General features: G+C 45.3%; 1 protein-coding gene across 13 annotated transcripts in view; it reads left to right on the top strand.

Moving 5' to 3' along the window:
• Positions 1 to 21683, top strand: part of TOPORS (TOP1 binding arginine/serine rich protein, E3 ubiquitin ligase) — a 57403-nt gene extending 35720 nt beyond the window's left edge. For 11 of the 13 annotated variants that reach the window (XR_010426687.1, XR_010426678.1, XR_010426680.1 and 8 more), the window contains 4 exons: positions 3572 to 4248; positions 5934 to 9382; positions 14642 to 14771; positions 15518 to 21683. Coding sequence is in view for 1 of the 13 variants with exons in the window: in XM_064641804.1 (XP_064497874.1) it covers positions 4087 to 4248; positions 5934 to 8906 (3135 nt within the window). In the remaining 12 variants the exon portion in view is untranslated. Of the gene's footprint in view, positions 1 to 3571; positions 4249 to 5394; positions 5505 to 5933; positions 9422 to 14641; positions 14772 to 15517 lie in introns of those variants that run through there. The other 2 variants (XR_010426688.1, XM_064641804.1) reach the window with 2 other exon arrangements.
• Positions 21684 to 24818: the final 3135 nt, after the last annotated feature.

The raw sequence follows: 24818 nt of genomic DNA on the forward strand, positions 1-24818 counted from the left end.
TCTCTACCCCTTCTTTCATATAATTTATGTCATGCTCTAGTCCTACATTATTCAATGCAATCTCATTAACACCTCCCATCCTCTTTCCAGCCTTTGATATAATACACAGACATCATTCCATTAGTCTATGGACCACCTCTGCAAATATCCATCAAATGCCCACAGATGTCCACAAAATGTCTTTTGAATTCATTTACTCCATGACTTTGGGCTCCATCTGTTCTAGTGGTCACTCAGGACAGGAGAGGTGGTGTGCTGAGTGGAGTTACTGAGCACCAAAGCCAGCTCAGGTCAGGTCACAGCTGTGCTGCAACTGCTTCTTCTAAGGCTTCTCTCCTCCATTGCTTTGTGTGGTTCTTGTTATAGTAACTCAAAATATGGCTTACAACAATTTAAAGACACACCTATTACAATGTCCACCCCTGGTCCTTTCATGCCAGGTTATAGGGTTTAGTATAATAATAAAGTCCTCCCCTTCTAGTCTGGGTGCAACAAGGGGTTCCAGCTATAGTAATTAGTCTCTACCATGGACTTCCATGGGATGCACAGGGATAGCCTGCCTGACCATGGCCTTCACCACGGGCTGCAGAGGAATCTTCTCCAGCACATCAAGCACCTCCTCCCCTTCCTTCTTCTTCAGGGGAAGGACCCCTCACACTCTTCCCCCTGCACTGTGGACTCATCCACAGGTTGCAGTCCCTTTGACTCAACTCATTGGTGTTCCAGCCTGTCCAATACAGAAGCAAAGATACAGCAGCAATGCTCTGGCCACCCGCCAGCCCAGGCACATCGCCAGGCTGTTATCAGAGTGTTCCCAGCCACAGCAGGCTGAGGTGATAACCAGCACAGCACAGCAGTGACCAGCCACTAACAAGCACTAGATTGCTCTACACAAGTGAGCAAGCCCCATGGCAAGCATAGAAGCCTGCTGGTTAATAATTAAACAGCAATAAGAGCTGAACATTTCACCTAGCACATTCAAATAAAATCTGTCATTATCGGAACTTGCTGAGCCCCACACTGTGTCCCAAAAAAGGACTGTCATGTTTTAACCCCAGCTGTCAACTACACACTCCATAACTGTTTGCACACTCCCCCACTGTGAAAGAGGGAAGAGAATTGAAAGGGTAAGAGTGAAAAAACTCGTGGATTGAGACAGAGACAGTTTAATAGGGAAAGCAAAAGTCACACACACCAGCAAAACAAAATGAGGAATTTATTCACTGTTTCCCATGGGCAGGCAGGTGTTCAGCCATCTCCAGAAGAGCAGGGCCTCATCACATGTAACAGTGACTTGGGAAGACGAATATCATCACTCCAAACTTCCTCCCCTTCCTTCTTCTTCCTCCAGCTCTATATGCTGAGCACAACACCAATACAGTATGGGATATGTCTTGGGTCATTTGGGGTCAGATGTCCCAGCTGTGTCCCCTCCCAATTCCTTGTGCACCCCCTTGCTGGGGGGGTGGGGTGAGGAGCAGCAAATTCAGCTGTTGCTGCTGCTGCGTCCCCGAAGTCTTGCATGGCACTAGCCTGCGGTGCTGCTAAGCAGGCTTGGGAGGGATGCTGGGGAGTATTTTGCCATCTCGTGGCAGTTCGCAGGTAAACCGTCTCTGCGTGATCAGGAACACTCTCTACCCAGAAGGAACAAGCCAGAAAGGCTGATTTCCATAGTGGTGGCTGCAAAATGACACTTGAAAAGTTTGCAGCAGAGCAGAGCAACCCGTAAACCTACAATGACTAATACCTCGGCTGATACGCCCACATGCAGCTCCAAGTGCTTGCCAGCGGTGGAACCTGAAAGGAAGGCTGAGAAGACAACAGTAAAGAGGCCACAGCCTGGGGGTCAGAGGCTGCTTCTATCTCCTGCTCTTGGTGTCGTGCTGCTGGAGGTGCCCAGCTAGCCAGGGAAAGGAGAGGCTAACTACAATCTGGTGACTGGTTGAACACCACAGCGTGGACAACAGCGCACTGAAGCTGAGCTCTTACGGCATGGACGGTGAGGGGTGATCCAGCCAGACAGCTTTGGCTCCGAGGAAGTCAGTGGAGAGGCAGAGAGCCTGTCAGTGTAGAAACCTTTGGAGGGGCACTGACAATTTTCATGTATTTGCAGGGTGATGTAGCTAACATGGGAGATGCTAAAGAAACTCAGTCTGAGTCTCCTGCTGACCTCCTTTCTCAGGGGAGCTGTTGCTGCTGTGCCCAAAGGGGCACGTTCCCTTGTGCCAGGGCGTACCAGAAAGAGGGCTGGGGGTTGTCCCTGGACAGGGACTGTAGGTCTCACTGTCAACAGCATGGGCACTCCTGCTGCTCAGGAGGACATGAGACTGGAACCCCTCCACACTCTTCCTCCCACAAAGCTGCTGGTGAGGAAAACCCCTGCTGCTGATCAAGGGACCCCAGAGGATCTGATGGCACAGGAAAAAGGTCCAAGCCTCTCCAAAGGAAGGTTTGTCCCCAGTTTCAATAGGTCTGTGGGTGGGATGAAGTGCTGCCAGTCTGTGTCAGCAATGGGAGAGGAGCCAGTAGACTTCTGTTCTTCCCAGCTATGTAGAAAACTAGCACCTAAAAGAGATCCCTTTTACTTCCAGAATGGCTGCCTTTCAGCTCATAAATGATAATCCACTGTGAACAGCCTGGAGTACCTTCCATCTTTTTGTTTCAGTGACCCAGGCATAGACTGTCCAAGTGGGCCCCACTTTGCCTAAGAGCTGACACACACACACAGCAGTCAGGAAGCTGACAGAGTATGACCATTCTGGATGCAAATCCCTCCTATCATGCCAGTGATGGGAGTGGGTCTCAATGCCAGCAAAGGGCAGAGGTGACAGTGAGGGTCTCAGCTCCAGCCACTGGGGCAGGACTGGTATGTGTGCCCCAGGTGCACCTACTGGGGGAACTGAGGGGAGTAAAGCGAGTGAATCCAGCATGCAAAGCAGGAATGCAGGTCACAGCCCACATGCCTGCTGCTGCCTGCTGTGGAGACAAGAGTGGTTGCATCTCCCCCAGGCACCAGGGAAAAGTATTGGGGCTGGGGATGTCACTCCTGAACAGAGGTGGGCTACCTGGCTAGCAGGAGGCTCTGAGTCCAGGCAGAGTGCGAGGCACATGCCTGTGCTGTTACCTGGGGATATCTGCGGGAGTGGGGCACCTGTTGAGAAGTGTGTGTGTTTGCTCCTGAGCAGGAAGCTGGACAGCTGGTGCGTGGGAATGAGTAAAATGGCTCAGGATATGGGGCAAGGTTATCACACTAACAGAAGGGCTGTGCTGGTACTCTGGGGATCTGTGAGTTATGTGTGCTTTTGCGAACGTCAATCCATACTGGCTGCAGAAAAGGGACGTGGCTGGCTGTGCTCACGTTCTACACGAGTCCCAGTACTAGTACATGTATGTGCTGTGGGAGGCAGTGCCTCATCTGGGAGGTAGCCTGCAGAGCTGGCCTTGTCTGTGCTTTGGCATATGTGTCTCTCACAGGTAAAAATCAGTAAGATGAGGTCTTCTCCTAAGAATTGTTTATGATTTATTTACCTCTTCTCTCCTAAGTGCTATTCACGCTTTATTTGCCCGACAGACTACAGGACTCCTCCAGCCTTCACTCTGCATCCTCGGAGACAACACCAAGCTCCTGTGGCCAGTGCCCAGGGCAGTCCCTGGGCCAGGAAGCCGCTCTCCCGCTGCCCGTAGAGAACGAAGCCCCAAGAGAGCATCACCACGGCAGCCAGCGCCTGCGGGACAAAGCGCATCGCGCGCTGGCGGCGACACTGCCGGAGTCTCCCCCCGCTTTTACCCACCAGCGTCCGCTGCCTCCACCGAGAGGTGCTCCCAGCCCTGCTTCCCCCGGACACAGGGCAGGACATCTGCCGCCGCCCGCTCCTGAGCTCGCCCCAGGCGGCACAGGGCGCTCTGTCCCTCCGCCCCGGCGGTGCCACCGCAGCCCCGCCCCGGCCCGCGCTCAGCGGAGGCTCCGCCCCGGAACACGTCATCGCCGGGCGCGGATATGACGGGGCGGCGGCGGCGCCTCTGTCCCGGCGGGGCTCGGCGCTGCTCCGCGCCTCGGGAGGAGCAGTTCCCGTGGCAACGCCGCCCATGGCGGACCCGTCCCGGCGCCTGGCGGAGGCCGCCCGCCGCCGCCGCCGCCCGCCGGGGGAGGAGCGGCGGGAGCCTCCTGGCGCCGGGCGCTGCCGGACCCGCCACAGGCTGAAGGCGGCCGCGGCACTGGCCCGCGCGGGGAGCGAGGGACCGGCGGCGGTGAGTGCGGGCCTGGGGCGGGCGGGGGCGCCGAGCCCTACGGGAAGCTGGTCGGGGGCGTCCCCAGGGGAGGGAGCGGGCGGGGAGTGGTCCCACAGCGGCCCGGGCGGTGCCCCCAGGCCGTGAAACCCCGCGGGACGCGGGCCTCTTTGTGACGCCCCATGGGCGCTCCCGGGGTAGCTGCCGCGCCCGTGTCCCTGCGCTGGTGCTCCCCCGGCCCCTGCGTGTCCGGGCGTGTGTCCCTCTGGCCTGCACGGCGCGCTTGGTGCCTGGTATCCTGCCGGCGGGGAACGCCTGCTCCCGGACTTGCTGCTAAATGCGGGCTTATCGGTTTGGAAGTAGCTTGGCGACTTATTCCCGTTGAATTATAATGCCTTAGAATAAAACCAATGCCTAAAATAATTTTTGAGTGGATAGATTGTTTGGTTTTTTTTTTTACCCATGGTTGACATCTGTAGTGGTTTAGCCTCAGCCAGCAGCCAAGCCCCACGCAGCTACTCACTCACTCCCCCGCCAGTGGGATGGGGGAGAGAATTGGAGAGGAAAAAGCCAGAAAACTCGTGGGTAAAGATAGATTAATAGGGAAAGCAAAAACTGTGCACACAAACAAAACAAACCAAGGAGATTTTGTTCACTTCGTCCCATGGGTGGGCAGATGTTCAGCCACTTTCAGGAGAGCAGGGCCCCATCATGCATAACAATGACTTGGGAAGGCAAAGACTCCAAATATCCCTCTCCTTCCTCCTTCTTCCCTCCACTTTATATACTGAGTATGATGTCATGTGGTCTGGAATATCCCTTTGATCAGTTTGGGTCACCTGTCCTGGCTGTGTCTCCTCCCAGTGTTCCGTGCATCCCCAGCTTCCTAGCCAGTGTGGTAGTACAAAAAGCAGAGAAAGCTTTGGCTCTGTATGAGCACTGCTCAGCCATAATAAAACATCTCGATATTATTAACCCTATATTCAGCACAAATTCAGAACGTAGCCCTGCACTAGTCACTGTGAAGGAAGTTGACTACCCCAGCCAAAACCAGCATGACAACCTGATTAGATACAAAGGCAGTGTGTACCTGAGGATGGGTACAGGAATGACACCTGGTTGTTTCTGCTTCAGTCTTAAAGACAAATACTTATTTTGACAGGAACACATCCCTGGAGGTTGTCTAATCCAACAAGCTGTGTGTAGTCCAGCATGAGTACCCAACAAAAGAGGGTCAGGGCGTTCAGAAACAGGACAGGTCCAGCAGAACTTGGAAGGTGATAATATAGCTTGACTGCAATTACTTGTTTTGACTGGTTTCTCTTAAAGTACAGAACTAACTGTTCTCATATTTGTCATCCATAAATGCTAGTCTTTTAGAGCTGTGTTTTGGAGGATACCAGGTAAATCATAAACTTACTGACCACATCGAAGCAGTTATTTAAGAATGGGGAAGAAGACAGTCCTCCCTGTTACCCTCATGATTCAAGTGCTCTTTAAAACTTGCAGCACTGAAGAGCTAGATCTCACTGTGAAGAGAAGCCTGACAAAGTAGTTAGGTCATGCTGCCTCTTTGTTCAGCATTTCCTTAGAGCTACTAGTGGGTTTTGCAACCTTGAAAGTGATTACTATGGGTTTCCGCATCTAGACAGTAAGATTTTTGCTTCTCTGTCATATCAATCGTCTTTTATTTCTGTCTTTTCTAGAACATGACTTCAGTAGATAAAGAGTTTGCAGAAGACAGCAACTTTGCACCAAAAGCCAGCACCAGCAAGCTGCCAACAGATGCATCTCCTGACTCCAAATGCCCCATCTGCCTGGATAGATTTGACAATGTTGCGTATCTAGATCGCTGCTTGCATAGGTTCTGCTTCCGCTGTGTCCAGGAGTGGTCAAAAAACAAAGCAGAATGCCCCCTCTGCAAGCAACCGTTTTTTTCCATTTTCCATACAATTCGTGCTGAAGATGACTTTAAGGAGTATGTACTCAGCCCTTTAGAAAACAGCTCTTTTGCCAGCCCCGATGGCCGGAGATTTCGTTACCGTACTACCTTAACAAGGGAACGCCGCAATCGCAGTTCCCCTTCCCGAAGGATGCTGTCCCCTCCGGATAATGGGATGTTGTTTGAAGGGTTGTCAAGCGAACCAGTGCGTCACAGACACCGAGAGATTCATCAGATGATGAGGAGGCTGGCCTCAAGGAGGCAGGCTAGCGCAGAGGGCAGATCTCTGCGGCAGATTCAGGAGGAGGACATGATCAACTTCCGCAGAGCCCTCTACCGTACTGGTGTGCGTATCCGCGGCATTCAGGATGGCGGCCGCTATCGAGACATCTCCGCAGAGTTTTTCCGCCGCAACCCTGCCTGCCTTCACCGGTTGGTTCCTTGGTTGAAGCGAGAACTTACAGTCCTGTTTGGTGCCCATGGATCTTTGATTAATATTGTACAGCACATAATCATGAGTAACGTGACTAGGTATGATCTCGAAAGTCAGGCCTTTGCTGATGATTTAAAGCCATTTTTGCTGAATCGGACAGAACACTTCCTGCATGAATTCATCAGTTTTGCTCGTTGTCCTTTTAACTTAGAAGCATATGATCAACATGCCAATTATGATTGTCCTGCACCATCATATGAGGAAGGAAGCCATTCAGACTCATCAATTATTACAATATCTCCAGATGTGGCATATTCTCAAGGGCCAGATAACAGTTCGTCTGTGCCTGGTCTTGGTCAGGCCCCCTGGGATGATGAAACTCCAGGGCCTTCCTATTCCGTTTCAGAAGAGGTTCGTGCAACCATAGCTTCTCCTCTGGAGTCATCAGAAAGTTCTGATGAGGACTCTGCTACAGGGAGTCAAAGAACCAAACTGCAGACTCAGTTACAGGCTAATGTTGACTCAAATGACAGTGGCTCTTCCTCGGACAATTGTGTCATTGTTGGGTATGTAAAGCCATTAGCTGAGAGGACACCAGAAGTGGTTGAACTGTCCTCAGACTCTGAGGAATCCATCAGGGAAGAGAAAAGGGAGGATGTCAAGAAACAGCGTCCAGTCCAGTGTCACAGCTGGAGTGACAGTGAACGAAGCAGGAGCTTCTCGCCGTGTTCCCCAACGTATAAGGAAGATGCAGGTAGTTGTAGAAGCTGTTTATCTCCTACAGTTGAGAAGACAGAGTCAAAAGAAGATGTGAAGAAAAAATGTAAGGGAAAAGATCTGCCTCCACGGGACTTGAGCTGGAGCCCCTCTCCAGGGAGTGACACAGTGTGTTCCCCTTGGAATCACAGGAAGGGAAAGTCTAGAAGCCCACAGTCCTGTTCACGGAGCAGTCGAGGCAGTCATGGCCATCGGTCTAGGAGGGAGCACCATAGCAAAAGCCAACTTAAAAGGAGACGATCAAGAAGCAGAGATAGCAGCAAACACAGGAGCAAAAGAAGCAGTAGAAGGTCGAGGGCTCGTGACAACAGAGCCTCTCTGAAAAGCCAGAGGGGCTCTCTGAGTGGTGAGAGCACTCCATCCAGAGAATTAAGCAGATCACGATCATGTAGCAAAGGCTACAGTAAAAGGAGATCAAGAAGTAGAGACAGTGATCGGTATTATGTAAGAGACAGTTATCAAAGTAGACATCAGTGGGGTTCTGCTTTCTGTAGTAGAAAGGTGTTTGGGGATAGCTATGAATCCTCCAGTAGGAGGAGGACACGATCTAATACTCTCTATTCGAGGCAATCTGCTAGTCCAGAATACAGGATACGGTCATTTATTGAAAGGACAGACCTGCATAGCCAGAGGGGACTCCATGAGAGACACTATTATTGTTATGAAAGATGCAGGTCAAGGAGTCGGTCGAGCAACAGGTCAAGGACTCCTTCTGGAGGAACTGACAGAATGAAAAGCGAAAAGCCTGGTGGAAAAAGGAAGTACAAAACTCGCCACCTGGAGAATGCATTCATGGAGAGCATAAGTCTAGAAAGAGAAAATGACCCCAAGAAAACTTCCTCAAAATTCAGTGACTGCTGCAAAAATGAAGATAGCCCATCAGACAATCGAGCAAGTAATGAGACAAAGCGTAAAAAAAGGAAAAAGAAGTTGAGGAGTCCAAGTGTGGAGATAGTCTACGAGGGAAAAGCAACAGACACAACGAGGCATCTTAAAAAAAAAAAGAAAAAGCATAAGAAGAAACACAGGAAACATCACATCAGTAACTCAGCACATTCTTCTCCAGTGGTGATTACAATTGATAGTGACAGTAGCAAGGAGCCAGAAAGTACTGAATGGGACACCAGTATTACATGGACAGGCACAACTCTGAAAAATGAGGGGGAAAATGAGTCTCCATCTTCTTTCCTGAGGACAAGATGTGAGGAAACTGGAGAAGCAGACAAAAAGTACAGTATCCCTTCCACAAGGGAAGACTTAGATGGTGACATTAGAAATGCTGATGTCAAACTTCAAGGAACAGCAGCTGATCAGAGTGTTATCACAGCAGATGCCAGCAGTAACACCTCTCACACAGAAACTGTAACCAGCTATGTTCAGGAAGCACCAGCAGCGCCTTCCAGTCAACTATCTTCCCCCAGGATTTCCTTCCCAGAGCATCCAGAGAGACAACCATTGATACTAAGACTGCCAAAGAGACTTGTCAACAAATCCTCTTGGTTTGGTTTCCCAGAAGAAAAAATGTAGCACACTTTCCACGGAACATTTCTTGAAATTGTGAATTTAACTACTTTTTTTTTTTTTCCCCTTAAGAACTAAAATATCGGGTAGGATTTCTCTCTGTTAAAAGATGTCTGGGAAATGTGTAAAACCTTTGAATGTGTATGCACTTTTGAGTCGAAGAAGATAGAGTATTGCTAGTATGTAACTTTAAAAGTTTTTTTTTGGAAGACTGTTTAGAAATTGTAATTTTATAAAGCCATCCACAGTATTTCAAAGTTTTGCTTAAACCAAATGATAGAAAAGGAGCCCAAACCAAAAGCCAGAAAATTAATTTTATGGGGATTGCCCTTCTTAGACAAGGGAAAAAATGTTTGGTTCATAAGAAATTATTCAGTCTGAATTCCAGCATCATTTCAATTTCTTTGGTTTAAGCTGATCTCTGCTGAAAAGTAGTCAGTGATTTCTACAGAGATCCTCAGAGGACTTCTAGTAATTTCAAGGTAAGCTATGTCAAAATCTGAATAAAGCAATAAGACTTCTTTTTTTTTAAACATATTTAATATGTACTATGTGTTTTGCAAACAGAGCATTTTTCTTTTGGTTTTGGGTGTCTTACCTGTACAGACCATTGGATGTTTGTGCAGTCAGGAGTAGTCTAGGTTGGAAGGGACTTCAGAGATTTTCTGGTCTCTTCCTTCACTGAAAGCAGGAACTTTGATCAGATTGCTTGGGATTTTTTCAGTTTTAAGTTCTCCCAAAACTGGATGGCCCCTCTGTGCTACCCCTTCTAACATTTGAATGTTCCCTTGGGAAATATTTTTTTTTTCAGATTTATTTTCTTTTTATTCTTGTTGCAGCCTTGTGTCCTGCAGCTGTGCTGCTCTCAAGGAGGCTTTTTTTCCTCTTCTCTATGCCCTACCACTGCATACTTGAAGACATCTGCCTTGTCTGTAGCCTTGGCAAGAGAGCAGCTGCTCTCAACCTCCTTGCAATAGCCAATACTCACCCACCTCAGCACACCCTAGGTGTCCTGCTGCGTTTATGTGCAAGGCACAGGGCTCCAGGCAGAGTCTTGTTCTCCAGCTTTGTCCCTTATCTGTGTGCACAGCAGTAGCTCTTAGGGCTGGATGAGAAAGATGCCTTCTCTCTCTCCTGTATTACTGCCTTCATGAGTTTGGTGGGTTTGACCTTGGCTGGTTACCTGCCATATACTCTCCAAGCTTCTCCATTGCTTTCCTTTCTCCACAACACCGGGGACAAAATAAGATGAGAAGGCTGGTTTGAGGTAAGGACAGGGAGATCACTCTCACTGGCCAGATAGCCTCGGGGGCAATTAGTGTCTTCTATTGCCAATGGAAAATTGAGTAGGTGGATAAGAAACAAAGACAAAACTAAAACCAATTCCCCCTCCCTTCTTCTCATCTTCACTCTTTCATTCTAGGCTCTTCTGCCTCTTGCTCTCCATCTGTGCAGAAGGATGGGTTATGATGTTGTGGTCAGTCCATAACACTGTCTTACTCCTCATAACTCTTTACACTGTTCCTCTGCTCTAACATGGGCCCTTTCTACAGGAGTGTAGTTCTTCAGGAACAGACTGCTGCAACTGCCAGAAAACCTGCTCCTATGTGGGCTCCTAAGCACAGGCTGCAGCTCCTGCCAGGCGGCTGCTCCTGTGTGCAATCTCCATGGGCTGTAGCTTCCTTTGGGGGATGTCCACCTGCTCCAGTGTGGGGCTCCTCCACAGGGAGCAGGTGCGGTTCTGCTCCACTGTGATCCTGCATGGGCTGAAGGGGACAGCCTCCCTCACTGTGGTCTTCATCAGCCCAGAGTGCCCAGGCTGTGGTGAAGGGCTGCTGCTGCCTGACCAGTCAGCAGAGGTTGGCTGAGCCTGAGAGAGAGTCAGGAGTGATGGCAGTCAGTCCCCTCCACTCTTGCCCCTGAGAACATCCCTGGGCTGCAGGAGTCGGACTGATCTCTGCCTTGGGATTAGAAGATTTTGGGGAGCACAAATGTATGAAGGAGCTGGGTCACTGGCAGGCCCTGGAGCCACATGGTGGGAACCATAGTGGTGGCATCACTGTTATCTGGTCTGGAGGGAATGTGAGTGCTCCCTTTGTTCTGCTCAGTCCCAACAGCCTCCCCAGCTTCTCCTGGGGAGGAAAGGGGTCCAGAGGGGCTGGGGTGTCCCCAGCCCCAATGGGTGGCTCTCAGTGATTGTGGATGCATGTGCCTTTGACTGGAAGCCTTGGTCCATTCACAGAGCTGAGGTATCCTTGGCAATAGTGGGACTTGTCCCTTGGAGTGCTGGGATAGAGGCTGTTGAGTGGGCAGGGCAGGCAGGCAGGTGAAGATGTCACATTAGGTACAAGGGAGAGGTTAGGTGTACAGCCCTGACAGTCGGTGATGGTGTGGTTGGGAGCCTCTGGGTGAGGATGAGGGGGTGGAAAACAAAGCAGATGTTGTAGTGGGTGTCTTCTTCCAGTTGCCCAGCCAGTATGCCACCGCTGAGGACTTTACAGGCAATTAGGGGAAATCTCTGGATTGGCAGCCCTTGTCCTTATGGCAGATTTCAATTTCGTAGAGACCAGCTGAAAATGATGCCCTCTGTGCTGTGCTGATCTGAAAGACTCCTGAAGTTTGTGGGAGAGAACTTCTTGTCATGAGTGCTCTGGGAGACAACTAGGAAAGATGCCTTCCTAGTTATGCTGGTTGGGAATCAAAGAGGCCTGGTGGGAGATGGCATGGTCATGGCCACAGTGCTTATGAAATGGTTCTGCTTATGAAATGGTTCTGCTTAAAAATGTCAGTGCAATGAGAAAAAAGAAGAGCAGAGTGATACATTGGTTTTTGAGAGAGCAAATATTATGCCACCTGGGAGTCCCCTGGGAATCTGGTCTTGAGGGCTCAGGAGTTGCATGCTGCATGGGATCTCCTGCAAACACTGGAAAAGAGCAAGCTGTCAAAAGCATTATCACTACTTCAAGGAGACATTTACACTGTGGGGAAACTTCATCTGTTTGTTTTTCATGACACGCGTTACTAGGAAATTGTCATTAAAATGTGAAGAGTTATTTTCTGTGTATAGGGGAGTGAACACAATTGAGGAAAATGTGTCTGCCACAAGCAGCCATTGCTTTCCAGTGCTGCTTTATGTAAACCAGCTCATCATTCCTGCTGTACCTACCTGCAAAGTGGGAGTAAGCAGGTCGACTCACAGTGTCAGCTGCTATTAAGCAATTTGCTTCTACTGAAGAGAACTGTTTTGGTTTAACCCCAGCTGTGGCAACTAAGTACCAGGCAGCTGCTCGCTCACTTACTCCTTCCCTGGTGGATTGGGAAGGAGAATCCAGTTTAAAAAAAAGTGAACACTTTTGGTTGAATTAAGAACAGTTTAATAATTGAAACACAGTAAAATGTAATAGTAATAAAAAGGAGAGAGAGAGAGCCCAAGAGAAACAAGTGATGCACAATAAAATTGCTCACCAGCTTCTGGCCAGTGCCATACCCAGAAAGACCCTCTCCTGGGTAACTCCCCCAGTTTATATACTAGGCATAACATTCTATTGTGTGGGATATCCCTTTGGTCCATTTGGGTCAGCTACCCCAGATATGCTCCCATCCATCTTTTTGTGCACTTACTAGCAGAACATGAGACACTGAGCGGTCCTTGACTCAGGGTAACCACTGCTTAGCAACAACCAAAACATCAGTGTGTCATCAACATTTTTTCCTGCTGGATCAGAACCACAGCACTGTACTGCTACTAAGAAAAAAATTACCTCTATCCTAGCCAAAACCAGGATGAAGACTGAGATGCATTGATCAGCTCTGGGTAGGAATGAGATGCATCAAACCTCTTCCAGAGTTCACCTGGCATAATTTTGTAGTCTTAGACCAGAAGACTTCTGTCAGCAATGGTACTGGATTTAATGACCCACATAACCTTGTCTGGGGCTGTTTGACTTTCTGTGGATATTCTGCCTAGTTTCCAGGTGCCTTTTGAGAAGGTATCTTATCTGCCAGCCCTAGGGTATCATGAAATTTCAGGAGAGATATGAGAGCATGTAAACCCACCAGGGTTATCTCCTGCTCTGCATGCATGTACAGCACGTGGAAATGGGACCTTATTTGAGGTTCATCCTATAAGGAATAGATAATAACCCAGGGTGCACTGCACAGGGCTCTCCCCCTTTAGCATCTGCTTGCTGTGCTTCAAATGAGTTCTCAAAGTTCATCTCATTGTAGTGAAATTCTATGAGGAAGAAGCATGAGGCAGTGTATATTCCTGTCTCCAAACTGGACTGGAATCCAAAAGCTGGCTGCAGAAAATGCTGCTTCTGCTGGTGTTCGTATCTGTTGAACATTAGTTGGTAGATCAGTCATCAGCAGCGTCAGAGATGGTCAGTGCCTCGGTTTTTAGACATTTGAACTGTCACTTCCCAGCAGGCTAAGACTACAATTCAGTAGGTTTCACAGCCTTTACTATGGCATGACAGAAGACCTGAAAATGACCCAAGCTTATCTAGGCAACCTGCTCATCTACATTTTCAGTGGTCTCCAAAAGGGCAACTAAATTAACTGAAGGAAACCTGAATTATCAAGGGTTGTCGGAAAGCAGAGGACAAACATCCTCTATGGGATGCTTTGGAATGCTTAGTTCTAAAGAATTTTTTGCACAAGATGTAAAGTGACCCAGTGCACATCCAAGTTACTCTTCAGTCCTGATGAATAACGTGAACCAGTGTGTGTGGCAATATTACCATTTTTCTTTGGAAGACCTGTAGCCCTTAGAGGTGAGGCATCCAGTGTGTTATGCACAGAACAAGCCACAATTAGGTGACAAGCTACTGTCAAGGCACTGAGATGAAAATGAAGTGCATAGGGGCAAAGAGGTGCAGAGCTATGAAATAACTTTTTTTAAGATCATTCGCCTGGTAAAGCATATCTGGGATGGTAACAGTTTTATTCTCAGCCACCTATGAGCCAGATCACATGGCTTATTCAAACCACAGGGATTTGTGCCTTGAAGTCGTAGTAGTTTCTTCTCCATTAGCTGAAGAGGAAAAAATAAATGTGTGTGTGTGTGTATATGTGTACACACTTGCATGCATTATATGTTTTTGGGGAGAGAGGGAGAGAGAGAGAAGGGGAGAGAGCAGGAGTAAGCTGACAGATGCCTGTTGTACCGTGGAAGAGAAGAGCAGAAAAGCAAAGGCAAATATTGTGCACCTCCTGCGTGCACTTCTGTTTCTTTTTCGGATATATGAGGAAGACATGAAAGAAAGGAAGAAAACTCAAAACAACATACCATTGAATGGACTGGTGCCATGCAAGATTTATGAACTGCTAAATTTAGAAAAGTCATTTTACTGTTGCTGGTGTATTGCAGGCTCTTGTGCATGAGTCAATAAGAAAAAACCAAGTCACTTCCTCTCTGAAAGCATGTAGAAGTAACATAAAATATATTCCATTAATCTTTTCAACCACTGAATTTACTCTGGATAAACAAAGCACGTATCAAATGATATGCCCTAGAAAGGTAATCAGCCTTATAAAATGCTTCACAGCTCTGCATTTCTCATTATTGTATTGTAAATAGTTTTGTGAATGGAAAAAACTGTTCAAGCAGAATGTTAAACAGCATTCATTTGTCATTTTCCTGCACAGACCAGGCAGCAACCTGCTGGATCTCAGAATGTGTGGTCATTACGAAGCTTGTATTGAACTGTTAATCTTTTTTTGCTCCTTGTTTTTCTCAGGTGATGTTCCTTTGTGATGGGTAATTTCCAGCACTGCTTCTTCAGTTGTCACAGGTGAAAACTCAGCAGGAATCACACAGATAATTAAATACAGTGGATCATCACAAGCTCGTGATCAAGCTGTCTTCAGGTACTCTACAGGCAACCTCTAGTGCTTTACCTATAATCGTAGATGTTTTTTCATGGGGACCAGCTGTTCTCCAGATCACAGGATAAGGATCAATACAGGAGAAACCAGTAATTTTAGGCTGAGGCATTAATGAGTGGAAATAGATTTCATCAATCCCATTGTATTGTTTATTTTTTTCAAGTACAAAAAAGGAAATTTCTATGGTTCATTTTTCATGGCAAGTTGATGCAGAAATAACTCAGTAAGGCTCTTTGACCTTTGCTATGAAGTGGGTCATAGTAAAACAGTTAGATTAAATTGTCCCTTCCAGGCTAAGAACAAAAAAAAGGGGAAAATAAAGCTATGAAGATAAAGAGTTCAGCAACAAAGCAAAACCTGATGTTGTTTAATATCACAGTCTTTTGTGCAGGCATCTCAATTTCAGAGTGTGAGAGATTTATTACAGGGTAATCATTACACACTAGGTGCCATTGCTCACTTTTAATACTAATGCAACAATTCCAGCACTCTGAATTATGATTAAAGACCACCTTTTTTTTTTTATTTTCGTTCCATATTTTCTAGTGTTATAGTGTGAGCTTTGGTATTTACTGTCAGATTTGCAGGGCTATATTTTATGATACCTTTTGGTTGGCTAAACTAGGTTGGAGTGATTATCCTGGGAATATGAATAATCCTTTATTTAACATGCCAAAATGTGTGCTATAGTCAGAAATTAATTGCATTATTGCTCTCTTTTTGCACAGGCTTATTGATTGCTACAGAGCAGTGGTGGAAAACAATACTGGTGTACAATTCAAAGGAAAACAGCCGGCACCACAACAAAGATTACCAAAGAACAAATCGATGTCACAAAATACCCTTACCATGTCCTGTAGTGAAATAGGTGAATAATGATGCCATCTCCTACACAGCACTAAGCAGACATGTTGAAAATAGTATGCAGCATAGTACCTGTCTTGTAACCACCGCTACCAGAGAGATGGTTTCTTATAAAGACACCTCATTGTCACCAATTAGATTATCATTATCAGTGCCACTTCCACATATATTTCCTCCAGCAATAGTAATGTAATTGAAAAAATGAAATTTAGCCTTTGCCCATGTAGAACTACTCTGTAATAGCAAATCAGTTGTTCTAACTAATTATGCTGAGCCAGAGCCCTGACATCTTTAGCACACTTTCTGGGCGTGCTTTCTCCTCACCCCATGTCAGGCTGCTGGATTTCTAAATTCAAAGAACATATATGTTGTTTGGAGGGAATATGGGTGAGGTGTGAGTATATAGGAGGGTGTAGAAGTAGTGTTGAGGAATACATTTGGTGCAGGTGGCTCGATGTGCAACCTACAGATTGAGCTCTTGGGGGCAGGAGCCCCAGCTCAAGCTCCAGGCGAGAAAGAGGTGGTGAACTGCTTACCCTTTGCTTAACAAAGGGCACAGGGACCGAGGGACCAGACACTCAGAGACACAGCAGGAGCCAAGGACCCCTAGACTTTCCCATCATTAGAGTGTGAGGGTGTAAAAGCCCAGGGTTTCCTTTGTTCAGAGTCCCTTCTGAGAGGCACCAGCTCAAGGTGTTAGTTTGTTACTTAGTTATTGTACCATGATTAAATTATTTTAAGGATCTAGTCGCCTGTGACTCTGCTATGGGAAACCTGAGGTCGAGCTGTTAAGGAAACTGGTCTGGGTGTGTGAGTATGGGGAGTGTAGCTGGGGGGGACCTGGGTCCCAGCTCAAGGTGTGAGAGTGACTGGCTGAGTGGCTTCTGGATGATTGAACAGAGAAGTTTCCTTAACGGTGGGAAGGAATATTTCTTTCCTTACACACAGCATGGGACAATGAGATGAATTTACATACCTCTCCTTCCTAAAAAAGGTGTCCTAGGGAGCTAAGAGTTTTATAAATTTAAGTGGATTTAGGATGACTGATGGCCTTGTGTTTAACTGACTGCCTTGGCCTATTTCCCCTATTCAAGTTTGTCACTTGAATATTGTGCTATTTAGTGTGATTCTAGATGGATATGGATGTCTAGACTTTTAGCTGAGTAGAAGTTATATACATATCATGGAAGATCTGGGCTTCTTCATTAGAAGAATTGACTTGTTACAGCCATCTTTTGGCATCCCAGAGTTTGAGATAAAGAATAGACACCAGCAGCAAAGCTCAGCTTCTTGTCAGGAGATCGTAGGCTCTTCTGCATGTTCTGTGTACATAGAGTACTTAAGTGGTGATCTTAAAAACATAAAAAAACAGTTCATAGTCTAATCTCTGATGGTTCCTAGAAGTGGTCACCCAGTCTCCACAGATGCTAAAATAGAATTGGTTATCTGAGAGTAATGCAAGAATGAGGAAAATTTATGGTATCCTGGGCATCTACAGCACAAGAGCATCCCAAACCAGCATTATGAAATCAAATAGGTGAATAACTGTTGTAAGATACATCACCCTGCCTGGGCTGTTTGTTTTTAGTAGTATTTTGCAGCTAAAACCCACACACAGTTATGTAGATGCATTTGTTTACACTTAATCAAGTTGTTCCTGAAGGGACAGTGGAGGTCTTGCATGGAACACCTTCTTCCCTGTTGAAACATCATAAAGAAGCTCATAAATAATAAATTTTATCAATGATTAGCAGCATCTCTACAAATGCCTAAGAGCTATAGAGCTGACATTTTCCCTCTGCTGTCTCTTCTCCTATTTATTAAACCTTTTCTCCTTTTAGCACCTTTTCCATTTATTTTTCTGCATGTACCCTAAACTTCTCCAATATTTGATAGATAGGGCAACATGGAGAGAGCATGAACTGTGTGAAGGTAATGTCAGAGCCCTGAGGGCATTGCGTTCCAGGCCTCTCCCTGTGTCTCCTCTATCCTCACACACTGCAGCCCTGTAGTCTGGGGTTGTGCTGCTGCTGGCAGAGGTGTCAGGGGCTGTGCTTGGGCCCTCCCCAGCACGTGGGAGCTGTGCATCAGCTCAATCCCTCTGTTTTGTCCTTGTGCCCAAGCTGCCTGGCTCCTCTGCCAAGCAGCCAGCTCTTGCCGATTGCCAGTATTTCGTGGAGATGCAAACTGGTTGAGCTTCCAGTTACCTGAGCTTTGTGCTACCTGCCTTGAGTCTGGCTGTGTCCTGCTCGAGTTCCAGCTCCTGAAGTACTATATTGTCAGTGCTACTAAACATTGGTCTAAGAGGAGAAGCTAGAATACTGTCATGAGAAGGTTTTGTGTCAGCCCTGCCATGCTTTCAGGTTGTCATTCTGTGCAGCCCTTGACTAAAATGGCCAGGGAAGCAAATGTCTCCACAATGGTGGATAATTGAAAGGTCTTTTTCTTTGAATTGTGTGGAATTTCATAGCATTTTTGTAAGTAATTTTCTTCTCTTTTAGTATCTTATGTGATGTTTGCACAGCACAAGATAAAAATGTATCCTCTGTCCTCACACCTCCTTCTGCTGGATGGACACAGACATAGGGACTTGATTACCTTTATATGTAGTTTTTATCTCCATCTCCTCCTCTTAAGCCTTCTCATGTTTCTTGGTTCCAGTACATCCTCTGCATGATTAACTGATCCATCTTCATCAGTTTTCCATCTGATTAAAGTATTGTCACACTGTATAAATACAGTGCTTACTGGACAATATCATTTTAAGAGGTATTACATATTGCACATTCTGGATTCATAATAGCTGCTTTTTATTACCAGCAGTATTAATCTTTAATCTGCTTGGCTGCTTTTCTTTCAGGAAAGCAAGAAACAGATCTGAGAATTTTATCTCCAGTACAGTTTTGATCTTCTTGCTTCCAGTCTGTGGTTATTATTTGTGCAGTCTGGGTATGTGACTAGCGAGTTCTGGTGAACTAGTTGTTTGGGATGTTGTAGATGGCTTTGAAATACACTTTGTATGCCTTGGAGTGTACTGGTGTGCACATTTCCAAGCCTTTCTAGGAGTATTTTGATTTCTGACTCAGGTCTTCATGGTCATGAACTAGTGACTGGTGAATGATTTGTCTTTTGATTGTGCTGAAGTCATGAACAGAGCCAGCCAGAGGCTGGCAATTCTGTTTACCAGCAAGAAGTTTCCAAGTTTGGGTTTTCCACATATTTGAGCAAAACAGTGACTTTTTGCAAGGCCTTCATCTGTCTGAACTCTTCAGCTGTGCAGCGATGCAGAAAGTACCTCTTCTTTTGCCAAAGGGGTACATATCTAATACTAAAACTGTTTTTTTCCTGGTCTGTCTAAGCCTCCATTGGAAGTGTCTGGACAATGCTCTCAAACACATGCTATGATTCTTGGGGTTGTCTTGTGCAGGGCCAGGATACTTGTAGGTCCCTTCCAACTCAGGATAGTCTATGATTTTGTGACTTCCAAATCCACATCTCACAGCGCAGGAAAGGAGAAAGGTGATCTGATTTCTTAGCCAAGCCGTGACAGCCTGCATTCAGGAGGAGAGGCTGGGAGACTGATTTTTAGCAGGGACTCAGTGGCACCATCTCCAGTCCAGCCCTGACTCAAGCTGCCAGTCAACCTGGACTGAGTTGAGAAGAAACTCTCATCCCAAATTTCTTGTATGCAAGCAGTTAAGTTCATGTCTCCCCTAAGGTTTTCCATGGGATTATAAAGCTATGGCTTTGCCTCCTCCTTCAAGACTGCATCTCTGCTTACATCACAGCTTCTCTGAAGCTTGAATTACTTTGAAAATAGTCTTTCTAGTTCTGATCACTCTTAAAAATGTAAACAAGCAGGAGTGTCATCTGCTGAAACAAAAGTCAGCCAGCCTTCGCTTCTCAGCTTTTGCTGCCCTATCTGTTACGCCTGTCACAACAAGTTGTCAGACTGTCACAATAAATGGCACAAGTTTAGGATGTTTTGTTTAGCCTTTGTATGAAATACTTTCGAGCACATTGTAGTAGAGGAGTATAATTAAAGTATAGCAAATTAATTCTGAAAGAGGGTAATAAGCTACATGGTAGTTTAAAATTGTTATAACAGTATTTTCTCTTTAGTTTTTGGTTACTTGGAAGGACTGTAAATTGTCATAGGTTATTGCAGTTGGGAATACTGAAGAAATAAATATTGATTAGAAACTTAGTGCTTGAAAGCCAGCAAACTAAGAATGTGAAGATTTTACTTACTTACTTAAATTACTAAATTGATAATTACTGCTCTTATGCAAGTCAAGATAGTGCAGCCTACCAAATATTCACCCCATTAGAGGAAGAAAACCTGGTGTCTGTTCCAAGAAATAAAAATGCCTAACCATTTTTAAAAATTAGTATATTTTCCATTAAGTATTCCTCTTCTGTCTGATTTTCCACAGAAACCTGTCATTTTTCTTTCCCTTCTTTTTTATATCCTGGAGTAGTCTCGGAGCAGAGATGTAATTTTGATTTGAGTTCTCACTACTCTTACAGATGCTGATGTGTCTGTGGCCCTTTTTAAGGTCTGTCACCATTTATCTGACCTAACTCTACTGCCATCCCTTGTGCGCTTTGACATCACTCAGCACTGTCAGGATCAAACTCTTCTAAAGCCATACTGTTCAAACCCACCTTCATCTCCCAAATCATCACCATCAGCAGCATGGGCCACTTGTCATTCAGATCTATGACCTTGGTCAGCCTGGATCCTTCCTCATCTTGGACCATAGTTACCTCTTGTTCCAGACAAATGCTTTCAGAGGGACTATCCTTTCCTATGCAGAGGACTTCCCATCCATGTCCTTCGATTTCTCTGTCTTGACGTCCTTATACAAAGACATAGATATTCACAGAGCTCTGTGGCTGTGCATTGTGTCCAAGCAGTGTTCAGAGCTCCCATGAAATCTCCTGTTTCCTTCTTCCCTATTAGTTTTCTCTATTAGTCTTTTCCCCACTCCATACTTTCTTCCTACGACCAGCACTACCAAATATATAGACATGACAAGGCAGAATAGCAATCTAAATGTTTAGATTATAATTTTTTACATTAAATTAAATTTAATCTTTGAATGTATTTCCCTTTGGTGTTTTGGTTTTCTTTTTCTAATCTCTGTTATTTTTAACTAAAGTTGTTCATTTACGGAATTGCAGAATTGCTGTGATTTGTGGGCACCTCTGAGATCATCTAAATGATCCATCAAAGCACGGTCTATTGCAGCAGGTTGCCCAGGACCATGACCAGTCAGGATTTTCAAAGCTCCAGGAATGAAGTCTTCAGAACCTCTCGGAGCTCAACTGCTTGACCACCCTCACCACAAAAGTGTGTTTTTTTTAAATGTTTAAGTGGTGTTTATTTTGATTCAGTTTGTGTTCTTTGCCTCTTCTCTGCTCACTGGATACCCTTCTTCTTCTGTCTTTGTTACCCCTGTGTGGTTTATATACACATGTGTACATGTATAATCCTCCCTTCATACACACCCCCCTCCCCTTCTCCAGAGAGAACAACTGCAGCTCTCTGAGCCTCTCCTGACAGACAAGTTAGCTAAGTTATTGCACAAGAATGTATATGATTCTGAAATTATATTGACCCAAAGCACAGAAGATCCCTGCTCAGCCAAGCTGGCCTTCTGCCTTACCTGATTGACTTCTCACATTTGGGAATTGCTGCTTCTGTACCTAAACGAGGTGATGTTTGAAAAGCACTGATGGACCCCAGCACCTGCAAAAACATTTTCCCAGGGGACCTTGCTTACTAATTTCCTGAGCGACCTGAATGAATGTGCTCTCCTTGTGTCCAAAGCTGATGTTTTGATGGCACTTTTCCTCCTGTCAACAGAGGTTTTAAACTTGATCACTTCAGTGGTGCGAAGGGGCACCAGAGTAAATCAGTCGTGTTGAAGAATGAGGGGATAATCTATCTGGATATCAGTGCAGATTGTTTTGGATTAGGACCCCTCTGTTTAAATAAAATTGTTGCCATTTCTGAAATTTGAATTGGCCTCAGTTTTCTTGGAAAATTGTTTTCTGTATTTTGTTTTCTCTCATCGCCTTTTGTCTACTATAGCCCAGTGTTTGACATTTGTATGATTTCAGTGCTTTAATTATGGCTTCATTTTGACCCTGTCAGAGACCTAGAGATGGTGGGTTTCCTGTCTGTGTTTCTCACATGCTGCTTGCATAGCTGTTATAATTGAAAAGAAAATGCCATCATTAAGATTCACTTTACGAAGTTTGACAAGATATGTGAGGTTGCAAATAACTGATTTCAAAAAATGTCAAAACCTCAAGAAACACTGTCAGTGCACTATGAGTTTTTTCCCTATTTTGTGCCTAAGCCTAATTCAAAATAGGGGTAAAACTGGTGTGTTGATGATGCTTCCTGAAGTTTTGAGGTTACCTGAAGTCAGATATTTGCAACCTCACAAACCGATGCCTGGTCCAAGATAAACACAGCCCTGTTCTTGGCTCTTACCTGGGGGAGCTGGATTGGATTACAGAGCAGTTAGTGCCTGTTCATCTGAGGAAAGACTAATGAGCTTAGCATTAGACTGGTTACTTGGCTGTGCAAAGCTGAGACCCAGTAAAAGCTACCAAATGTAGTTTTTGATAACAGAGAAAAGCCCTCAACAGAAACATTCACTGTTAATGATTCCTCATAAGAGATTTCAGTGGAAGGACCTTACATCTCTATTTTTTTTTCTGAACAAGTAGTATTTTTATTTTCCAAATGTATTACTGTTACAAAGGAAAATAAATCATAGCTCTCAGGTGTCAGCCTTGGGTATTATTTGGTATCTTAGGTGCATGTAATGCTGTTCTAATGCATGAATACAGATACCTTTGTGCATCTGTGTGTGTGACAGGTGTGGGGGAAGACTTTGTTATGTCTCTTTCAATGGAAGAAAGGAAGGCAGGTTGTCACTGGAAAAAATATAGCTTTTCAGCAAACAGAAAATTCATAGACCTCCGTGGATGTCAACTGAGAACCTGGCCAAGTGTGCTTGTTATCTCCAGATAAATCTGCCTGGTACCAGTCTGCTCTGTACAAGTGACAATGAAACTAAGTGGTCCCCAAAAGCAAAAAGTCTATGATGGGCTTGCAACTGTTAAAAGCCTGTGATTAGATGGATGTGAACTTCAGCCTGGTGTACTATGATTTGACTTGTGAAATGTGCAGCATCAGTTCTGTGAGAGTTGCTTGGGGAGAAAATAACATCTGCTCTATGACTGGATGGCAAAACCTTTTTGTAGTTATAAGCAAGAAGCAATTACTTTGTTGGAGGCTAAACAAGATAAACAGTCTGTGAATAAACAACTGCGACATCGTTTCTTGTTTCACCACTGCAGGGGTACAGCAGGGCCTAAAATACATATACCTTTTGCTTTTAAAGCAGTTCTAGTTGAAGCTGAAGCAGAAGAGACTCTTCTGGGTTCCAGAGCTAATGTTGCTACTCTTATCTCTGTAGAGCTCAGATGGGAGATTCCCCCCACTAATGCTTTCCAGCTTGCCTCCTCCTCTCTCTCAAACCTCAAGGTCAATCCCTCTACTGACTCCAGAAATTTATCTGCAGTTTATTTTGAGAAAAATTCAGTTTCCACCAAGTTTGTCTTTTTCCAACCATGCCCCACTGGGAAGCACTTTCTGTGACTTTGGCACTCAGTGGTGATGAGCTGCTGTTGTGCCATTTTCCTCATCTATCTGCAGTGCCTATGGGCTGAATAAGGACCACAGGATTCCCTACAAGTCCTTGCACAATGACTGAGCACCACCGACAGCAAGGTCTCAGTGCGTCTTGAGAAACACTTAAAGCTGCCCTCTTCACTTGGCTGCTTAGGACTGCAGCAACTGTTGGTCTATCATCTATTTCAGCCCACTGAAATTTTCTTTGGTGTATTTATTTATGCTTCATATTTATTGAGGATCAACTTGAACCATTTTGCTTTGACTGAGCAGACAAATGTTTTGGTATGAGTCATCTAGCACTTTAACACCATTTATTAATACTGCTGTGTAAGTGTAAAACCCCTTATCTGCTGCCAGTAGATCTCTCCTGTCTTCTGCTTCTTTTGCTTTATTTTACTTTGCTCTTTCTCCAGTTCCCACCTTCTGCTTTATATTCTTTACCAGCAACTGTCTTTTTCTTACAGATAATGCACATTAATAATAACATCTCCCACTATCTGCAGCATTCCCTGTTTCTTTGTTCAGTTGGATTTTTTAACTACTTTGGACTGTATGTAAGATTGTAGAATGTATAAAAGGATGTTACAGGTGGGATCTGGGGCAGGTGCTGCAGGTGTGCTGTAACCTTCTATTACAACGGGGTTTAAACTAGGTGAAATAATGGTGTCTCCTTGCCTGAATACCTGTCAAGAAAGCACGACATGGGGGAGGAATTCAGAAACAAGATGGTGTAAATCAGCTGGCATGTTTCCACTAGCTGTTCTAGAGCTAAAAAATCTACCCAAGCTGATTGTGGGCCCTAGATGTTTCAGTTTGTGAAGTGCGTATTTGAGTAGGTATTTTATGCCAACACAGTAAAGCATCTTCTTAATGAATGATTACCCCTGAGACAAGTCTGAATCAAATTATCCAGTGGGAAAGAAGTGGATCTGTGGGACCGATCTTTCAAAGTGACAGTAGTAAGAATACCTTGCTTTTTCATGCTGTAATTGGTGTTGTATTTTCAGTTACTATTTAGTTATTAATATTTTAATTACTGCATTTAGTTATTTTAGAAAAATCCTAATGCATTTTTTCCGGTAGAAAAGCATTTAACAAATGAGAATTTCTAGTTTGCCTGCTTGTAATACCTAATAGGCTAATCCTTTTTGAGATTAAAAATTTAGAACTGCAGAAGGTGTTTGGATATGTCTTAGGAATCAGTTCAGATTTACTCTAGGCTACATCTCTGTTGTCAAAAAATAGATCAAGTTTTTCTGAGCCAAACATTTTATCTACTGCAGAACCTGAGAACACAGAAGGTAATGGAGGCAATCCATTCAGCTCAGTATCAGGTTTTGATACCTGGTGTTGAGGAATACCTTCAGTGCAAGTGGCTCGGTGAGCAGCTTCAGTGGAGCTGCAGGTTGAGCTCTGGGTGGTGGAAGCCCCAGGTGACGGGCTGT

This window comes from Pseudopipra pipra, chromosome Z (genome assembly GCF_036250125.1).
Source record: "Pseudopipra pipra isolate bDixPip1 chromosome Z, bDixPip1.hap1, whole genome shotgun sequence".
In the NCBI taxonomy this organism is placed as follows: Eukaryota; Metazoa; Chordata; class Aves; order Passeriformes; family Pipridae; genus Pseudopipra; species Pseudopipra pipra.